Source organism: Oncorhynchus clarkii, chromosome 29 (genome assembly GCF_045791955.1).
Source record: "Oncorhynchus clarkii lewisi isolate Uvic-CL-2024 chromosome 29, UVic_Ocla_1.0, whole genome shotgun sequence".
NCBI lineage: Eukaryota > Metazoa > Chordata > Actinopteri > Salmoniformes > Salmonidae > Oncorhynchus > Oncorhynchus clarkii.
This window is the reverse complement of record NC_092175.1, coordinates 7,864,252-7,883,407: the sequence shown is the minus strand read 5'-3', so window position 1 is coordinate 7,883,407 and position 19,156 is coordinate 7,864,252. Positions and strand designations below refer to the sequence as shown.

At 43.0% G+C, this 19,156-nt stretch overlaps 2 protein-coding genes across 2 annotated transcripts; one reads left to right on the top strand and one right to left on the bottom strand.

Annotated features, from left to right (window-relative positions):
• Positions 1-233: 233 nt before the first annotated feature.
• Positions 234-4,434, bottom strand: LOC139388529 (membrane-associated ring finger (C3HC4) 5, like). The gene is made up of 7 exons (XM_071135235.1): positions 4,261-4,434; positions 3,591-3,677; positions 3,279-3,481; positions 3,005-3,135; positions 2,626-2,800; positions 1,136-1,302; positions 234-1,029 (listed from the first exon to the last, which is right to left on the bottom strand). Exons 2-7 carry the CDS (start codon positions 3,617-3,619, stop codon positions 853-855), a joined length of 882 nt encoding a protein of 293 aa, XP_070991336.1. The 5' UTR covers positions 3,620-3,677; positions 4,261-4,434; the 3' UTR covers positions 234-852.
• A 5,972-nt stretch (positions 4,435-10,406) lies between these two features.
• LOC139388787 (actin related protein 1B) lies at positions 10,407-18,592 on the top strand. The gene is made up of 11 exons (XM_071135705.1): positions 10,407-10,633; positions 12,692-12,756; positions 12,880-12,955; positions 13,070-13,195; positions 13,337-13,461; positions 13,551-13,767; positions 13,900-13,992; positions 14,146-14,320; positions 14,486-14,547; positions 14,708-14,748; positions 16,633-18,592. The coding sequence occupies exons 1-11, from the start codon at positions 10,586-10,588 to the stop codon at positions 16,733-16,735; spliced, it is 1,131 nt and encodes a 376-aa protein (XP_070991806.1). The 5' UTR covers positions 10,407-10,585; the 3' UTR covers positions 16,736-18,592.
• Positions 18,593-19,156: the final 564 nt, after the last annotated feature.

Genomic DNA, 19,156 nt, shown 5'->3' with positions numbered 1-19,156 from the left:
TCAAAGTGTTGCAATAATGTCAGCCAATCAGCGATCAATGAGTAAATGTTGTCCAATTGCAATGGAGGCAGTAACTTACATGGACTTACCGAGATGGCATTGGTCATCATTTGTTCCACTTCTTTCCTCACTTACAGTTCTACACCACTCCTACTATCAAACTTGGTGCCTCATCAGCCAGGGGAAAGGGAAAGTAGAAGTCATCCCACTTCAATAATAACAGAGAGAATGTAGTATTTAACAATCAAAACACTTTATTAGCTAATTCATTCTTACAGGCAAATAAAATAGCAAGGGTTCTACAACGTAGACCAGGGGTGTCGAACTCCTTTTACCCCGGGGGGGGGGGGGGGGGGGGGTGTTTGGTCTTCAACGAGGTCCAAAGGGCAGCACTAAAAATGTGTTATATTTCCTTGTAGTAAAAACTTGCAAAATATTGTTCTTATATATATACTCAAACCACCCACGGGCCGGATTCGACACCCCAGGTGTAGACACGCGTGCACACACACACACACATACGATTGGGTGTATGTCTTACAATGAAATATCAGAGCATGGTTGAGTTCAGGTGATACCAATGGGAGAAAACACTTTCAAAGGAAAAAACTCACAACTGCATTTCTATTTGACAAGTTATCTGTTTGGAAACGTGACACACCTCTTAAACACACCCCTTGTCTGAGTAAAATAAAACTACATTGTGCTTGATTGCAGGTTTCTCTTTGTGTGAGGTCAGGGAACAGGGAGGATTCTGGGAGGCTGTCAATCGTTTCTGCTCCAACTTATTATATCTCCGCTCTACCTCTCTGTCCCTCCTTCGCCCTCTAGGGTTAGGGGGGAGTGTTGTGTTCACTCGTTTCCACTATCCTCTGTGTCGTCCTCTCCTCCCTCACTCCGTCCCTCTCCATCCATGTCCCTCTCTCTCTCTGGGTAGTTGAGGATGTGGCGGTTGGCTTGGGTGAGGTACTGCTGCTGTTTGAAATACACCTTCAACACTCCCTTCATCACCACAAACGCTATACCACCCTACAACACAGAGGGAGAGAGAGAGAGGGAGAAAAAGAGAAGCATAAAACACCTGCCACCCCAGACATTCTGTACACCACACACACACACACACACACACACTCACCAGAACGGTGCGTTGCAGAGATGAAGGTACCCTGCTGAAGATCAGCCGTCCCACCAGGTTGGCCACGGAGGGGAAGATGAGAGCTCCACACAAAGTACGAGACACTGACAGGTGGTCCCCTCCATTACTCCCATCAGCTGGCACACGGGGCAACGGACGCCCTATACCTGTGTGGGATGGGTGTCAGGGGAGGAGAGAGACAAAAAGGAGAGTTTAAAAAAAATGTATCAAGTAAATTTCATTTGCAGGAATGTACCACAGCGCCTTTGGAAAATTTTCAGACATCTTGAATTGTTCCACATTTTGTTAGGTTACAGCCTTATTCTAAAATTGATTAAATGTTTTTCTTCCCCCTCATCAATCTGCACACAATACCCCATAATGATCAAGCAAAAACAGGTTTCTGTAGCATTGAAGGTCCCCAAGAACACAGTGGCCTCCATCATTCTTAAATGGAAGAAGTCTGGAACAACCAAGACTCTTCCTAGAGCTGGCCGCCCGGCCAAACTAAGCAATTTGGGGAGAAGGGCCTTGGGCAGGGAGGTGACCAAGAACACGATGGTCACTCGAACATGGCTCCAAAGTTCCTCTGCGGAGATGGGAGAACCTTCCAGAAGGACAACAATCTCTGCAGCACTCCATAAATGACACCTTTATGGTATAGTGGCCAGACGGAAGCCACTCCTCAGTAAAAGGCACACCTGACAGCACTCTTGGAGTTTGCCAAAAGGCACCTAAAGAGTCACTGGTGTGATGAAACCAAGATTTAACTCTTTGGCCTGAATGCAAAGTGTCACGTCTGGAGGAAACCTGGCACCATCTCAATGGTAAAGCATGGTGGCGGTAGCAGCATCATCATCATGCTGTGGTGATGTTTTTCAGCGGCAGGGACTGGGAGACTAGTCAGGATCGAGGGAAAGATGAAAAGAGCAAAATAAAGCGAGATCCTTGATGAAAACCTGCTCCAGAGCGCTCAGGACCTCAGACTGGGACGAAGGTTCACCTTCCAACAGGACAAGGTCCCTAAGCACACAGCCAAGACAACGCAGGAGTGGCTTCGGGACAAGTTCTTTAGGCCCATCCAGAGCCCGTACTATAACCCGATCGAACATCTCTGGAGAGACCTGAAAATAGCTGTGCAGCGACGCTCCCCATCCAACCTGACAGAGCTTCAGAGGATCTGCAGAGAAGAATGGGAGAAACTACCCAAATATAGGTGTGCCAATCTTGTAGAGTCATACCCAAGAAAGACGCTGTAATCGCTGCCAAAGATGCTTCAACAAAGTTATGAGTAAAGGGTCTGAATATTTTTATATATTTGCAACCATTTCTAAAAACCTGTTTTTTGCTTTTGTCATTATGAGGTATTGTGGGTAGATTGATGAGGTAAAAAACATTTTGATCGATTTTAGAATAAGGCTGTAACGTAACAGAATGTGGACAAAGTCAAGGCGTCTGAATACGTTCCCGACTGCACTGTGTGTGTGTACCTGGAACTAGCAGCTGTAGTTTAGAGGAGTGTCTCTGCCACAGCCTCAGTATGTAGTCCTCCCAGCGTATCATCTTGCCCAGGACCAGCATCACAGGGATGGTAGGTAGACCCATAAGGAGGAACAGAGGATCTGCTCTCTCCATCACATCCAAGCCCTTCTTATGGCCCACCACCTGGAGAAATAGGGGGGGAGGGAAAGGGAGGGAGGTAAGGAGGGAGCGAATTGTGAATCTCGTGTTCTGTGTTGCATTTGGCGTTCGCAATGGATTCACTGAACTAGTTAGTAAGTTAGTGTTAGTTATGGTCAGAGGTTATGGGGTCTAGGGCAAGGGTATAATGGTTTGAGGTTCAGGGGTCAGGAGAAGAGGGTCTTGTACCTGCATGACAGTCACAGCTCCATAGGTGACAGCTGACCAATAGACTGTCCCCACCACCACCCCAGCAGCAGCGAACGGACTGGCCCGCGACAGAGCCTTGTCCACCTGCTGGAGGAAGTACACCAATGGCCCTGGAGGGGAGGACAGACCGACATATACACAGTCAGTAAAATACACACACCTGGACAGAAGACACTAGAGTAGAACTACCTTGTGTGTGTGTGCTGCAAGTTGCCCATATTGGGAAAGACTATACTCTGTGTGTGTCAGTTACCCATCTTGGGGAAGACGATGCTGTACTCTGTGCCACACTGAGGGCAGCTGACAGCTCCTCCACTGTTTCCTTTCTGCTTTTCATCGAGCCAGCGCTGCAGGCAGGCCTGGTGGATCCACTTGGTACAGCCTTTACACCTGCAGGGGCTCACCCACTCTGCCACGCGGTCCTCTCTCTCTGTCGCAAAACACACCCAGCAGTGCCTGGACATACACACACAGTGGGAGACACAGGTGAATACACACAGACAAAGGACACACACACACACACAGACAAAGGACACACACACAGAGACAAAGGACACACACACACTTCTCAGGGGGCTCCTCTACACAGGCCATGTTGAGTCCGTTCAGTTCCTCTAGGTCCCTGTCTCAGCATGGGCCAGCCAGGAAGGACCTACACACAAACAGTCATTTTCACTTTCTCTACATACGGCATCTGGTTAAATTACAGACAACATTTACCAACTGTTTGTATTAGCTTCTACATTCAACTAACTCACTTTTGTTTTGGCCAAACTTATAACTAATTTAGCTGTCTCGGCCATGCCAAACTGATATGGGGCCCTAGCCTAGTGGTTAGAGCTTTGGACTAGTAACCGGAAGGTTGCAAGTTCAAACCCCCGAGCTGACAAGGTACAAATCTGTCGTCCTGCCCCTGAACAGGCAAGTTAACCCATTGTTCCTAGGCCGTCATTGAAAATAAGAATTTGTTCTTAACTGACTTTCCTAGTTAAATAAATGCCCCAGTCAGTGAACAACTGCAAGCTAACCTGCGATAACGCTAGCTGGTTTTCTGTGTTTTAGTTAGATCATAAAATGACATGTTGCCATTAAAACGTTTTAATCGCTTTGTGATTTTTGTTAAGGCCGAGATTGCGTCAAGTGTATAACGTTACCGTAAATAGAAAAATAGTTTAGTAGCTATGGAGGAATTCATTACTTCTAGTTGTTGTTGAACAATGACAGTGGTTTCTTACCTCAATAATGCCTCTATATAAATACCCCGAAGTACCTCACAGTCAGTTTTAAAATAGAGAATGACAAGAAAATAGTTTTGATCGCTAAATAATCTTCGTCAACTGCTTTATGTCACCACCATAAAGCAGACAAGAATAATAAAGTACTTCCGGGTTACGCATTTTTGAAATCCTTCAGAATAAGAGTTAGGTCCTGTATAGTTCATAGTTGAATTAATAATTAGAGCTAAATTGTGCAGAATTATATATATATATATATATATTATACTAGCTATCATACAAAGAATACTTTCAAGTATTTCTATAACATATATTTATTTGATAAATATTGAGCGTAAATGGTGAACAATATTTTTAGTGCATGCACAGTGCACTCCTATCATTTAGAGAACCATACACAATTTCCTGTAGGTTGTCTTGCAGTAAATGGAGGTTCCATTCTACTTAGGAGCACTTCTAGTTTCCAAATCCACAGAGTTACACCCAGGGGAGCGTCACTGCTTGTTTTTCGGCCCTTCAAGAGAGTCCAATCAGCTGAAATCCAGTTGTTTTTTCATATAGGACTGAAATATTGCATTATACATAATCTATTGTGTGTCCATAAAACCAGAGCCCTAATTACTAGAGTCCCTAATATACAAAACAGATGAGTTTCAACCAAAAGTTTGCGTAGGGCCCCTGAACACTATATGGTACAAACATAGCACTGTAAGGGAAAAACTATTGGTTGTGTTCATCAAACCAGGGTCCAGTCTACACTTTTGTACAATCAATTTAAATCTCCGCTGACTGACTAATTCAGGACGATATCTTATTTACAAAGGAACAAATCAACTACTTTAGCTTACTCTTTGTTTGCTTCCAGTGTGAAATAAAACACCAATCCATATCTTGCGCTCTTGATTTACACTATAATGGTGGTGCCAAATTCCGACAATTAGCAGGTGGTTAGGTGAGAAACGAACTGCTTAAGCGAAACAATGGAAACAGTGTGATCAATAGATGGAGTGTTAACTGACTGGCATTCCTGTAAATTACTTACTTTTTCTGATGATGATGAGCAGGCTGCAGACTTTAAATCAGACTTTAAATCGGTGCAAGGCCAGCCTTTTGTAACAAAATATGCCTCAGGGTCAAGCGTTTTGGCTGGACAAATAAAAAATATTATCCTAGTAAGATCATGTGAATAGGTTAGTATCACGCCAATCATCAGATTGCTTATGTTTCTTAAAATGCCGGGGAAACCCTGTAGATTTGTGCCCAGTGTGCTGATTCTAGCGATGAGTGTTACTGTTGATGATCAATTTCTGTTGACGATCAAGTAACTTCATTGTGATATGTGTTATGAATAAAGCATGCTTTAAAAAAAAAAATGTACTTGCATCTCTCTTGACTTTTTAATGTAGTAATTTATTATTATTCTTTGTATATTTTCCGAAGTGTCCACCAGAAGGCTTTGACTTTTACATTGTAAGCTATTTTGGTATGCAATGCGTCCTGTGGCTCAGTTTTTTATTCAAACTCACCTGTTTTGTACTTTAGGGACTCTAGTGAGTATACTGGACCCTAGGTTTATGGACACACAATCAATCAATTTTCCTGAATAGTGCTATATTTGTACCATATAATGTCCAGGGCCACATTTTAAGCTGTTTGACCACAGTAAAAGTCTAGCAACACTGCCTGACCTAAGTTTTTGTTCAAACTGACCACTTTTGTATTGTAGTGACTCTAGAATACACAAGCTGTTTGGCCACAGTAAGGGTTCTATTCAATCTGTATCGCAGAAGTTCAGCGTTACAGCGCTATTGACATTTAAAGGCAATATTCCTGTGTTAGTGAAGACTGCATTGACAGTAAACGCTGCACATATCGGCTCAATCGGAAATTATCTTTACATTTCTATTGCGCAATCTGTAACGCTTCAGCAATACAGAATGACTAGAGCACTGAAGGTCCAGAAACACTTCCTATGACCTAGGTTTTGTTCAAACTCATCTGTTTTGTACAGGTACTTGTCTATGGTGCAATATCTATGTCCAATATGAAAAACATACTGCATTTAAGCTGACTGGCCACTCTTTAAGGGCTGCAAAATGAGCAGCAAAGCTGTCATCAAGGCAAAGAGTGGCTACTTTGAAGAATCACAATATAACATGTATTTTAATTGGTTTAACACTTTTTTGGTTACTACATGATTCCATATGTGTTATTTCATAGTGTTGATGTCTTCACTGTTGTTCTACAATGTAGAAAATGGTAAAAATGAAGAAAAAAAACCTGGGATGAGTAGGTGTCCAAACTTTTCACAGATAATATGTATATGTATATATATATATATACATACACACTACATGACCAAAAGTATGTGGATACCTGCTCGACGAACATCTCATTCTAAAATTATGGGCATTAATATGGAGTTGGTCCCCCTTATAACAGCCTCCACACCTCTGGGAAGGCTTTCCAGTAGATGTTGGAACACTGCGGGGACTTGGTTTCATTCAGCCACAATAGTATTAATGAGGTTGTGCAGTGATGTTGGCAGATTAGGCTTGGCTCGCAGTCAGCGTTCCAATTCATCCCAAAGGTGTTCGATGGGGTTGAGGTCAGGACTCTGTGCAGGCCAGTCAAGTTCTTCCACACCAATCTCTGCAAACCATTTCTGGATGGACCCCGCTTTGAGCACAGGGGCATTGTCATGCTGAAACAGCAAAAGGCCTTCCCCAAATCTTTGCCACATAGTTGGAAGCACAGATTCATTTGGAATGTCATTGTATGCTGTAGCATTAAGATTTCCCTTCACTGGAACTAAGGGGCCTAGCCCGAACCATGAAAAACAGCCGCATACTATTATTCTTCCTCCACCAAACTTTACAGTTGGACCTATGCATTGGGTCAGGTAGCGTTCTCCTGGCATCCGCCAAACCCAGATTCGTCCATCGGACTGACAAATGGTGAATCGGGATTCATCACCTCAGAGAACACTTTTCCACTGCTCCAGAGTCAAATGGTGAATCGGGATTCATCACCTCAGAGAACACGTTTCCACTGCTCCAGAGTCAAATGGTGAATCGGGATTCATCACCTCAGAGAACACTTTTCCACTGCTCCAGAGTCAAATGGTGAATCGGGATTCATCACCTCAGAGAACACTTTTCCACTGCTCCAGAGTCAAATGGTGAATCGGGATTCATCACCTCAGAGAACACTTTTGCTCCAGAGTCAAATGGTGCAAGTTTTACACCACTCCAGCCGACGCTTGGCATTGAGCACGGTGATCCATGGCTGCTCGGCCATGGAAACACATTTCATGACGCTACCGACAAACAGTTATTGTGCTGACTCTGCTTCTAGAGGAAGTATGGAACTCGGTAGTGGGTATTGCAACTGAGGACAGATGATTTTTACATTTCTCCTAGACGTTTCCACTTCACAATAACAACACTTACAGTTGACTGGGGCAGCTCTAGCTCAGGGCAGAAATTTGATGAACTGACATGTTGGAAAGGTGGACTCACTCCTATGACGGTGTCACGGTGAAAGTCACTGAGCACTTCAGTAATGCCACTTTACAAAAAAATGTATCAATTGAGATTGCATGGCTGTGTTCTTAACTTTATATACCTATCAGCAATGGGTGTGGCTGAAATAGCCAAATCCACTAATTTGAAGAGGTGTCCACATACTACTGTATATATATATATATATATACAGTGTACATACAGTTGAAGTCGGAAGTTTACATAGGTTGGAGTCATTAAAACTTCTTTTTCAACAACTCCACAAATTTCTTGTTAACAAACTATAGTTTTTGCAAGTTGGTTAGGACATCTACTTTGTGCATGACACAAGTAATTGTTCCAACAATTGTTTACAGACAGATTATTTCACTTATAATTCACTGCACCACAATTCCAGTGGGTCAGATGTTTACATACACTAAGTTGACTGTGGCTTTAAACAGCTTGGAAAATTCCAGAAAATTATGTCTTTATGGCTTTAAGTGGCTTCTGATAGGCTAATTGACATAATTTGAGTCAATTGGAGGTGTACCTATGGATGTATTTCAAGGCCTACCATCAAACTCACTGCCTCTTTGCTTGGCATCATGGGAAAATTAAAAGAAATCAGCCAAGACCTCAGACAAAAAATTGTAGACAAGTCTGGTTCATCCTTGGGAGCAATTTTGAAATGCCCGAAGGTACCACGTTCATCTGTACAAACAATAGTACGCAAGTATAAACATCATGGGACCAAGCAGCCGTCATACCACTCAGGAAGGAGACACGTTCTCTCCTAGAGATTAACATACTTTGGTGGGAAAAGTGAAAATCAATCCCAGAACAACAGCAAAGGACCTTGTGAAGATGCTGGAGGAAACCGGTACAAAAGTATCTATATCCACAGTATATCGACACAACCTGAAAGGCCGCTCAGCAAGGAAGAAGCCACTGCTCCAAAACCGCCATAAAAAAGCCAGACAACGGTTTGCAACTGCACATGGGAACAAATATTGTATTTTTTTGGAGAAATGTCCTCTGGTCTGATGAAACAAAAATAGAACTGTTTGGCCATAATGACCGTCGTTATGTTTGGAGGAAAAAGGGGGAGGCTTGCAAGCCGAAGAACACCATCCCAACCGTGAAGCACGGGGGTGGCAGCATCATGTTGTGGGGGTGCTTTGCTGCAGGAGAGACTGGCGCACTTCAGAAAATAGATGGCATCATGAGGAAGCAAAATTATGTGGATATATTGAAGCAACATCTCACAACATTAGTCAGTAAGTTAAACCTTGGTTGCAAATGGGTCTTCCAAATGGACCATGACCACAAGCATACTTCCAAAGTTGTGGCAATTTTGCTTAAGGACAACAAAGTCAATATATTGGAGTGGCCATTACAAAGCCCTGACCTCAATCCCATAAAAAAAATTGTGGGCAGAACTGAAAAAGCATGGAGGCCTACAAACCTGACTCCGTTACACCAGCTTTGTAAGGAGGAACGGGACAAAATTCACCCAACTTATTGTGGAAGCTTGTGGAAGGCTACCTGAAATGTTTGATCCCAAGTCAAACAATTTAAAGGCAATTCTATCAAATACTAATTGAGTGTGTGTAAAATGTCTGACCCACCTGGAATGTGATGAAAGAAATAAAAGCTGAAATAAATAATTCTCTCTACTATAATTCTGACATTTCACATTCTTAAAATAAAGTGATCCTAACTGACCTAAAACAGGGACTTTTTACTGGAATTAAATGTCAGGAATTGTGAAGAACTGAGTTTAAATGTATTTGGCTAAGGTGTATGTAAACTTCTGACTTCGACTTCTGACTTTAATTTCAAGCCTTATTCATACAGTTTGGTTGAATAGAAATACATTATATTTCATATTTCATAATTTTATTATATTTGTATTGTGTTTTTCAACTATTTTTACTTTATTGGAGTATACAGCATTACTAGTTGTTTTTTGCCCTCTCATTATAATTACTTTTGGGTATTATGTTGATTACATTTTCGATGACATTTAGTTTAATTTAACTGGTTAAACAAAATTGTAAGTGCTAACATTTCCTCACAAAATCTTACGATTTTTTTCCATTTGTATAATTTTTTACCATCGTCATTATAATACTATTATTTTGAAGGGAAATCGCCAAAGTCATGGCGTTATTCTTTCTAGGTCTTGCTTTTTCTTGCTTTGCTTGTCAGAGGTCTGACTGTCCTACTGACCGCCAAAAATCCATACCTCAGTGCCAAAAATACACAACAGTCCTTCTGATTTACAGATACTTTATTCTTAAAGAGAAAGAAACACTGTCATTTTTTTTTTATCTAAGCATTTTTGGGTGTTCTGGAATTTACGACAGATACACTACACATAACTTATATTCAGTAATAGCTCATTACCAATGCTAATGAACCATGATTTCAAAAACATGCACATAAATATAACTTCTCTAATGCTCATCTAGTCATCTTGTCAAGGGAGCAAAGTTGATTTAGCTGAAGATAAACGTATTCATGAAGATGATGGAAAAGCCAGCCAGCCAGCCAGCCAAAGACGGTGCACCCGCTGACAACCCTGAATAGAGGGTTTAACAGTGATCACGTAAACTCCAGCTGGCAGCAATGCGATTGGCTGTTGCCAGTGTCCGTCTAGACAACCAGACACCATGTTGGGTTGTGATCAAAGCAAGCATCGGCAGCGAGTCGCATGAACCCAGAGTGACAGGGCGTTATTTACATGATTAAAATATCCAATAGGCCACATTTTATTGAAGGAATTATTGAAACATATCTTAAACAATCAGTTCGTCATGGAGTCCTATGACATTATAGCTAACCAGCCGGTTGTGATCGATAATGTAAGTATGATGTCACTCACCCACACCCTGACTTGCCCGCTAAATGACTAGCCAGGAAGGTTAGCTAGCTTATTGTATCGGAAGCTTTGTTAGCTGACAGTATTGAATACTGTGTACTAGCTTGCTATTCATCAATATATTCCAGTTGCATCTAGATAGTTAGCTCTTCCCATGTGCATGGCGTGTAGAATGTCTCTTTGTCGATTTAGTTTTGTTGCATTGCATAGCTTGCTAGCTAACTTGTGTGCTGTAGAACCAGCTTGCGAGTGCTAGCTATCCAGTTTACGTTGCTTGGTTTTTCATTTAAACGCTGTATAACGCTAGCTACATCTCACATCTCCATCATATTTTATGTGCTGGAAGAATAACAAGATGCATATGATAAAATTATAGTCACATCAGCTACTAGGTAACTAGCTGCAACACCGGCTAGACACATTATGTCGCCGGGAGATGAACCCCACCTTGGCTTGCTAACGGCTAGCCATCTATGCTGAGTCGTTCCATGTCATTTCAGCAAGCCATGACACCCACCATCTCCGATTGTTCTGATATTTTTTTGCAGTAGTTAGAAACCGATAGGATTGACATTCCTGAAACATTATTTTCATAAAATGTAATTTTGTCCTGGAGAAATTAAGCTATTTGATTTGCACCCAAATTGATATTTTTTTGTTAGACCATTCCTGGTGAACAAGCAAACTATTCGACTAGAGGAGTTCTAATGGTTTCAATGTTATGGTCTCTGATGGTCTTTAATGGTGAAAGACCCGAACACACACTGTATAGGGGTTTTGCAATTGGTGTTTTTTGTTGTTGTTGGTAAATGTCACTAATCACATACATATAGAGCTGTTTCCTGATACTAATAAAAAATGGGAAACTGCCATGAAAAGACTGCCATGCAATTCATTATTTTATTAGGGTTGTCACAACATTTGTGTTGTTTTATTTTAGCCCATTTATCCATCAACATTTTGGGCTTGTCGGAAAATGTACTCATATGGGAATTGAATAGGGATAGCCCTCTCAGAGAGCTGCCACTTGTTGGACTATTCAAGGGGAGTTGGGTTGAAGTATTAGGTTGCTAAGAGATGGGCAAACTGAATTGCTTTCATGGAGGACTGGCTTGAATTGAGCTAAATCGATTGGTTTACCATCTAAAGTTGCAAAGGAAATGTTGTGATATATTTGATACACACAAGAGTCCAGCCAAATGGATAGTGTGGCGGTATAGCAGAAACAATGACATCTAGTGGTCAACTTGGTATAATGGTAAATATTGCAAGCGACTTCAATTACACATTCTCCGAACAGGAGGAAAAACATCACCAGATTTACAGGGAATACATGACATAGTATGGAGAAGCAATACTCCAAGTCACAGCTTCATACTACTTGTCTAACATACATAACTTATACTGTTTACCGGTTGTTGGAGTTGGATTGGACGACCCTGATGCTAGCTCTGCATTGCCAGAGAAATTTGCTAGCTAGCAGCATTAGCAAGCGCTAACTATCACCATCAGTCACTGATCATGCGCCTTAGGGCATACCAGTCTAAAAATGAACAAAGTCAATCCAAAAAATACCTACTTGAAAGTGCATTTTCAATTTTATTTGCTAGAATATTTATCCTGAATGAGTGTACTCGACCTTGCAGGTTGTTGTCAACGTACTACTTACTACCTGTGTCATCTGTTGCCCTGATTAGCTCCGAGGCCTGTCATGGGCTCTGTTTTTAAAGCTATAAAAGTAGCATACTGTTTTACTAGAATGGTACTCAAACCCTTATGAAAAGTTGAATTATAAAGAAGGGACTGTGATGCTGCCATGACCCAGCAGACAAAGGCTGCAAAGTGTAATATCTCATCCAGAGAGGGATGATGCCTTCTTCAGCTTCAGGCGGTGTCTTGTGAGACACACACATGAGGAGTGCTAATTGCATTGGGTGGGGACAGACAACACAAGCGGTTTTTAGCTCAATATGGACCCATTTCTCTCCTCTCTGTTTTAATTTCTACTCCTATTTACCTATATCGTTCTTTCTCTCCCCAGGGTTCAGGCGTTGTCAAAGCTGGCTTTGCTGGAGACCAGATCCCCAAATACTGCTTCCCCAACTAGTAAGATCTCCATTTTTACTTATCCTACATCAACAACACACCGCTGATATTCAGTCAGATAGCATCCAAGGGATTTGTGTTGTGTTTATGACTCTGTTGTGTTCCACTGTGTGTGTGATCCAGTGTGGGCCGTCCCAAGCATGTGCGTGTAATGGCAGGAGCCCTGGAGGGGGACCTCTTCATCGGACCCAAAGCAGAGGTAGGCTTCACACCATAGGCTTACACACACACACACACACACACACACACACTATGAGTGGGCCTGTCTCAACAAGCCTCTATCTAACCCTTCTCTTACCCCCTCCCCTCTCAGGAGCACAGAGGGTTGCTGTCAGTGAGGTATCCCATGGAGCACGGCATAGTGAAGGACTGGAACGACATGGAGAGGATCTGGCAGTACGTCTACTCCAAGGAACAGCTGCAGACCTTCTCAGAGGAGGTGAGCTCTCCTCTCTTCACAACCTCATTCCTTGTTTTGGTGGTCATTGCCGAACAGTCGACCACACGCTTCCTTCAGTAGCCACGGTCACTATCTTTAGTCACAGACGATAAAACTGTCCTTCTCTCTCCTTCCCTCCAGCACCCTGTCTTGTTGACTGAAGCTCCCCTGAACCCCAGTAAGAACAGGGAGAAGGCTGCTGAGGTTTTCTTCGAGACCTTCAATGTCCCTGCCCTCTTTATCTCCATGCAGGCAGTCCTCAGTCTGTGAGTGTGTTTCACTGTGTGTTTGTGTGTGGTAGTGTCTCACTCACGCTTTTGTGTGTATGTTATACTCTCATACCTCTCTTGCTCAGCTATGCGACAGGGCGCACCACGGGAGTGGTGTTAGATGCGGGCGACGGGGTGACCCATGCGGTGCCCATCTACGAGGGCTTTGCCATCCCCCACTCCATCATGCGGGTGGACATCGCTGGCAGGGACGTGTCCCGCTACCTCCGACTGCTACTTCGCAAAGAGGGCTACGACTTTCACACCTCCGCCGAGTTTGAGGTGGTTCGCACCATCAAAGAGGTACGAGACGGACTGTGTGCGTGTGTGACCCACACTCACACACACACACATGTGTCACCAAACAAAAAGAAACACAGGGCTTTATAGCTGTCTATAGGAATGTGTCGATAATGTGTGTGTTTCTGTCCTCAGAGAGCCTGCTACCTGTCCCTGAACCCCCAGAAGGATGAGACTCTGGAGACAGATAAGGCCCAGTACACCCTCCCCGACGGCAGCACGCTGGATGTTCGTGTTTAACACACACACACACCTTTTTTGTTTTCTTTTGAAGGATTACAAACATCAACAACATCATAATCACCATGATGACCCTGAGCCTAATCTCTGACACCCAGTTGACCCTAACTTTGACTTTTGACCTCTGCCCCCCCTGTCCAGATTGGTCCAGCCCGGTTCCGAGCACCAGAGCTGCTGTTCAGGCCAGACTTGATCGGAGACGAGAGCGAGGGGATCCACGAGGTGCTGGCCTTCGCTATCCAGAAGTCTGACATGGACCTCCGACGCACACTCTTCTCCAACATCGTACTGTCTGGAGGATCCACACTGCTCAAAGGTTACACACACACACACGCACACAAACTGACTGTTCAACATCAACTAATACCAGTATGTTGTGATTGGGAAGTGGTTGTTTTCTCATGTGGTTTAAGGCTCCTTAGCTCAGCATTGCACAGAAACACACACACCCTGTTAGCTAACATAGTCTTTTCTGCTGTAGGCTTCGGTGACAGGCTACTAAGCGAAGTGAAGAAGCTCGCTCCCAAAGATGTGAAAATCAAGGTATAGTAGCTAACAAGTTCATGCCCAGGGGCCTCTTCTTGGCCAGAGCTCAGCATGTTAGTATATACGCCTGATGTTTTTTAGCATATGTTGGCAGGATGATGTCACATCAGCAAACCCCTGCTGACTTCCTGTCTCCCTTGCTCTGTTTTATGTCTAGATCTCCGCCCCTCAGGAGAGGTTGTACTCCACGTGGATTGGGTAAGAGATCACCACACACACACACACACACACCAGGGATGCAAACTCGTTGCTTATTGGCGGTGTTCGCCGTTTTTGATCTCAGAATAGGCTGTCCATGTAGATCCGAAGAGGGGGGGGAAAAAAGTATGGAAATCATTGACTGAGCACAGAATGCATCCCTACGCATTCTAATAAGGGAATCAATAGCATGACGTCAGATCAGGATCAGTGCTCCATTCAAAATCACGTGTGTCCGCTGTGATCAGCCAGCTGCATCCTCTACCAACCATTACTCACCTGCGTCTCCCCGTCCACTCTTTCTGTGCATCTTTAAATCTAATTTAGCCGCGATGGCGAGCCGGGGTGTGCAGAAATTGACAAGTCTTCTGTTACATGTGTGTAATTATTGGAGCAGCGCGAGCAAAGTGGATACATAGTGTCTTTTCATTTTGCCTCTTTAGCACAGACCAGTCTGACTAGGCTCCGGTGTCACGCAGCCTCTGAGTGCCATAGAGGGAAAAACAGAGCACAGTGGCGGTCATGCTTGCGCTTTTAACATCGCTGAAAACCGTATGTCTCTAGCCTAAACCATTCAAAAGTTATGCTCCATTTACTGGAGCTACCTTTCTACCACGAATTCCTGCGCGTTTTATATAATTTTATGAACCATGGCGCGGGCTGTTTTTAAAGGGTTTTAGAAACATGAAATCGTATTAAAATCTGTTCATATTTTTACATTTTCTGACAAGCGACAACTTGAAAATTACCATATCTTAAGTGTTCATACTTTCATAGAATGCTTGGGAATGACGTAGAGTGAGGCATTTGGGAAAATTCTATAGCAATATAGAGTGGGAAAGCGGCCGTGCGTTTGGAAAATTGATAGACACCAAGGTAAATTAAAACCTAATAAAAACATCTGTCTTGTCCAGGACCTGACTCTACACAGACCGGTGTGCCATAGCCAATCAGAGCTACAGTAGTCCTATTTGCAAATAAGCCATATGCAACACAGGCCTGCCGTCATTCACTTTGAACTGGACTGTGTGTTTACAGGCAGTTGGAACAGCGTGACATTAGATCATTAGAACGCATTCACCAAAAGCCACAAAATACACCTGAAAATATGTAAACACCACAGGAGTCCTCTTACTTTTGGGAACTTTACAGTCTTTTTGCTCAAACAACCATGAAAAGTTAGGCTCTCTCTCCCTCAGTTTCCTATCCACATCAACAAGATGAACAACTAATGTTAGCCAGAGCGAGATGAGCTAAAATCTAACGAGTGAACAGTAGATAAACCCTCTCAAACTTTTTCCGCTCGAGGTTGGCCGTCAAAAGTAGCACTGATAAACGATGGGGAATGGTAGCCTGCTCGCCATTCTGCAGCTTGCCTGCCAACCCAATGCATGCTGGTCCCAACCCACATTTTGAATAACTGAATGGGAACTTGCCTGCCTCCCTGCCCATTTTGATCGATGCCAAATATATTGGATGGACAACTAAGACATATGCTAACTGCGGATAACAGTCGTTCGAGTTCAGCATCGCTAGCTAGCAAAGTGCTTCATATGTCTTGCTAGCTAACCATATGACACCTGCATCTCTAGCTGTAGCCGCAGAAAAACGACATGGGGGTGAAAAAGTCTCTGTGTTTGTAGCTCGCTAAATAAATGGCCACACAAATAGATAACCTAGACTATTAGTCACGTTATGACTCATTTGTGATCATTGCCCTTGCTAGTTTAAATGTGTTGATGTTTTGTCCGTGTTTGTCCAAAATATTGAGTCATTGAAACTGAATCCCTAATGGCTGGAGGCAGCAAGCAATGTTCCAGGCCAGCTGTGATTTACGACCTGATGGCACTCACTCACCTCTCATCCCTCTTGTGTTCTGTGTAGTGGCTCCATCCTGGCGTCGTTGGACACCTTTAAGAAGATGTGGGTCAGTAAGAAGGAGTATGAGGAGGACAGAGCACGGGCCATACACAGGAAGACCTTCTAACACCGCGGCCCTTAAACTGCTCTCGTTAGCTATCTGTCCCCAACTTTCCCTCACACTACCATCCAATGCTCCTGTATCAGCCCTCAGTTGCTCCACATTACCAATTTGCCCCAGATAATTCCAACTTCCCCCATATTGCCCTCCATTACCACGCCATACAGCCCAGTGTCTGCCCCACCCCCTGCTGGCTCCCCGCCCCTTTGCTCCTCTGGCCAGGGGAGTTTCTATATACAACCTCTCTCAGTTCAGCATGCCTTTTGTTGCCACCCATCGCACCCATAGGTGTAGGGAGAGAGCAGGGTGCCCCTTCAGGTAAACCTGTGACTCCATCACCTCCACACACACACACACCCCTCGAACCCTAAAGATAACCCTCACACACACACACACCCAGGGCTGTGTGGGCATCTGTCAATACTGTGGAGTATCTGTTTTTCTGTTCTTAAGGGGGCAATGCTATACTCTCCCCAACCCTGAAGTATTTATATTACTTTCCCATCTACCCTGCCCTGTACGATGCATCATATCATTCAGTGACAATGAAGGTGAATGTTATTTTTCTTCTTTTTTCCATACTGTAAGAATTTCATTCCAAACCGAAGAGATTGACTTTTGCTTTTTACAATTATTTTTTAAATATTTCGGTCATCACGGTTACAAATCACCATGTTGAAGTCACCGTTGTTTTAGTTTCCATTTGTTGAATTAGTTTGTATTGGAATAGGTCATGCTGCTCTGTGTGGTCTGGGGTAAAGAATATTAAAGGAACTTCTCTCTCCGCCATCCCTCCTACAGGTGTTTAACAACAATGACTACTGGACATGTTTAGACGGCAGCGATGTTTAACGCTTCCTTATATTGATGTGGCAAAATATAAAGTATCTCCATTCAGTTAGCTGTGTTTGTGAAATGGTTTGACAACAGAGGAGTGATGAGATGTACCCTCCTCACTCAGTACAAAACCCAATATGGGGATTTAGACATTGTGACCATTACTATTTCTAATTGACCGTTTAAAGATATGAAAGCTAAACTTGAATGCCTTATAAAAAATGTGTCTGACAAAGTGCTGTCTGAAAAAGTTTGCATTTAGGCCAACATCCGATGTGTTCCAGTTATTAGTGCTCTGTGTTGGACAGAGAGACTGGTCTGAGAGCTGTGTACCTGGACAGGTTACATTTTGAGGTCTTAATTCTCCCCTAACCACTGAAGCAGGGTCAGATTTATTCATCACCCAACTGGTTAACCTTCAGATTGTTTGATTGTTTATCTGATCCTAAACCTGGGCTGAACTCTAATCTCAGTGTTAGCGGTCAAGGGAAGGAAGGAAGGAAGGCCACTGAGATCCTACTCCTTTTTGTTTTTCATCTCCAAAGGCTCCATTTAAAGCCTGGTGGGGATTAACTGTTAAATATGCAACTGTTATTTTAAGTGTATGTATGGGATAGAAACATTGAGCGATGTTTAGTTGCTATAGACTGTAGTAAGACCACAATAAGCATGTAGAAGCACAAGATGGCAGAGTATTATCAGTTCGTTTCTACCATCTATTCCCCCACATGTACCAGAAGTCTGGGCGTTATTATGGGTAAACTGGGTTCCCTGCATCTCATTGGCAGTAAAGAGGTTGTGTCCGAACCTGTGTCCGCCTTCCTTCCGTGCCCCGACACCGGGAAAGTCCACTTTATCTTCTGGGTGTTTTTAAAAAGGTTCTAAACTTCATCAGCCTTGTGTACAGTGGAACACTTTTCAAAAGAAGATCATTAAATACAGGAATAAAAATGTACAATACTGTTTATTCAAGTCTTTTACTTTTCATTTTGTAAATTCAGTATAATAAATAAGTTAATGACTGCTGTTGGAGGTGTCTTGTGTTTTATATAGAAAAATTAGAACCATAACCAACAGGCTGCTATGAAGTCTTTTCGACATTGTGACCCAGTTCAGTTACACTTGTAACTTGGGTCACATTTTCTGAAACAAACAGACATAAAAAGGCTTTATAAGGCATTCATTCGTAAGCTCTACACAAATGCTTTACAAAGTCATACCACACTTATAAGCGTCCTATTAAACGAAGTGCTCTCTGGATCTTTTCTCACTTACTAAAAGGTCATCCATGGAGAACAGAAGGAGGCTGCAGTGGGTTTATCGGTCAGAGATAAGTGCTTTGGAAGTGCGGTACACTATAGTACATGGTTATGAACATCTACATGATAACGTCTGTTTCCTTGTACAGCACACTTCTACCTTCTCATGCACAGTAGTATGAATATTAATATGAACTAGTTATAATGCATATTACAATCACTCTTGGCTTGATGTCCCGAAGCATTTGATTCTCATGAGTAATACATGTGATGAACGCTCATGCCCCTCTGATGCATATTACATCTCACTGGCATTTAATTGGATGACGTG

What these genes read in the sequence shown, in the direction of transcription:
- LOC139388529 (XM_071135235.1), bottom strand. Translation starts at nt 3,619, where the DNA reads ATGGCCTGTGTAGAGGAGCCCCCTGAGAA. An exon ending in GAGCTGTGACTGTCATGCAG is followed by an intron (nt 2,801 to 3,004) that starts GTACAAGACCCT and finishes CTATTTCTCCAG; the next exon opens with GTGGTGGGCCATAAGAAGGG. An exon ending in CTCTGCAACGCACCGTTCTG is followed by an intron (nt 1,030 to 1,135) that starts GTGAGTGTGTGT and finishes TCTGTGTTGTAG; the next exon opens with GGTGGTATAGCGTTTGTGGT.
- LOC139388787 (XM_071135705.1), top strand. Translation starts at nt 10,586, where the DNA reads ATGGAGTCCTATGACATTATAGCTAACCAGCCGGTTGTGATCGATAAT. An exon ending in TGCAGACCTTCTCAGAGGAG is followed by an intron (nt 13,196 to 13,336) that starts GTGAGCTCTCCT and finishes CCTTCCCTCCAG; the next exon opens with CACCCTGTCTTGTTGACTGA. An exon ending in CCAAAGATGTGAAAATCAAG is followed by an intron (nt 14,548 to 14,707) that starts GTATAGTAGCTA and finishes TTTTATGTCTAG; the next exon opens with ATCTCCGCCCCTCAGGAGAG.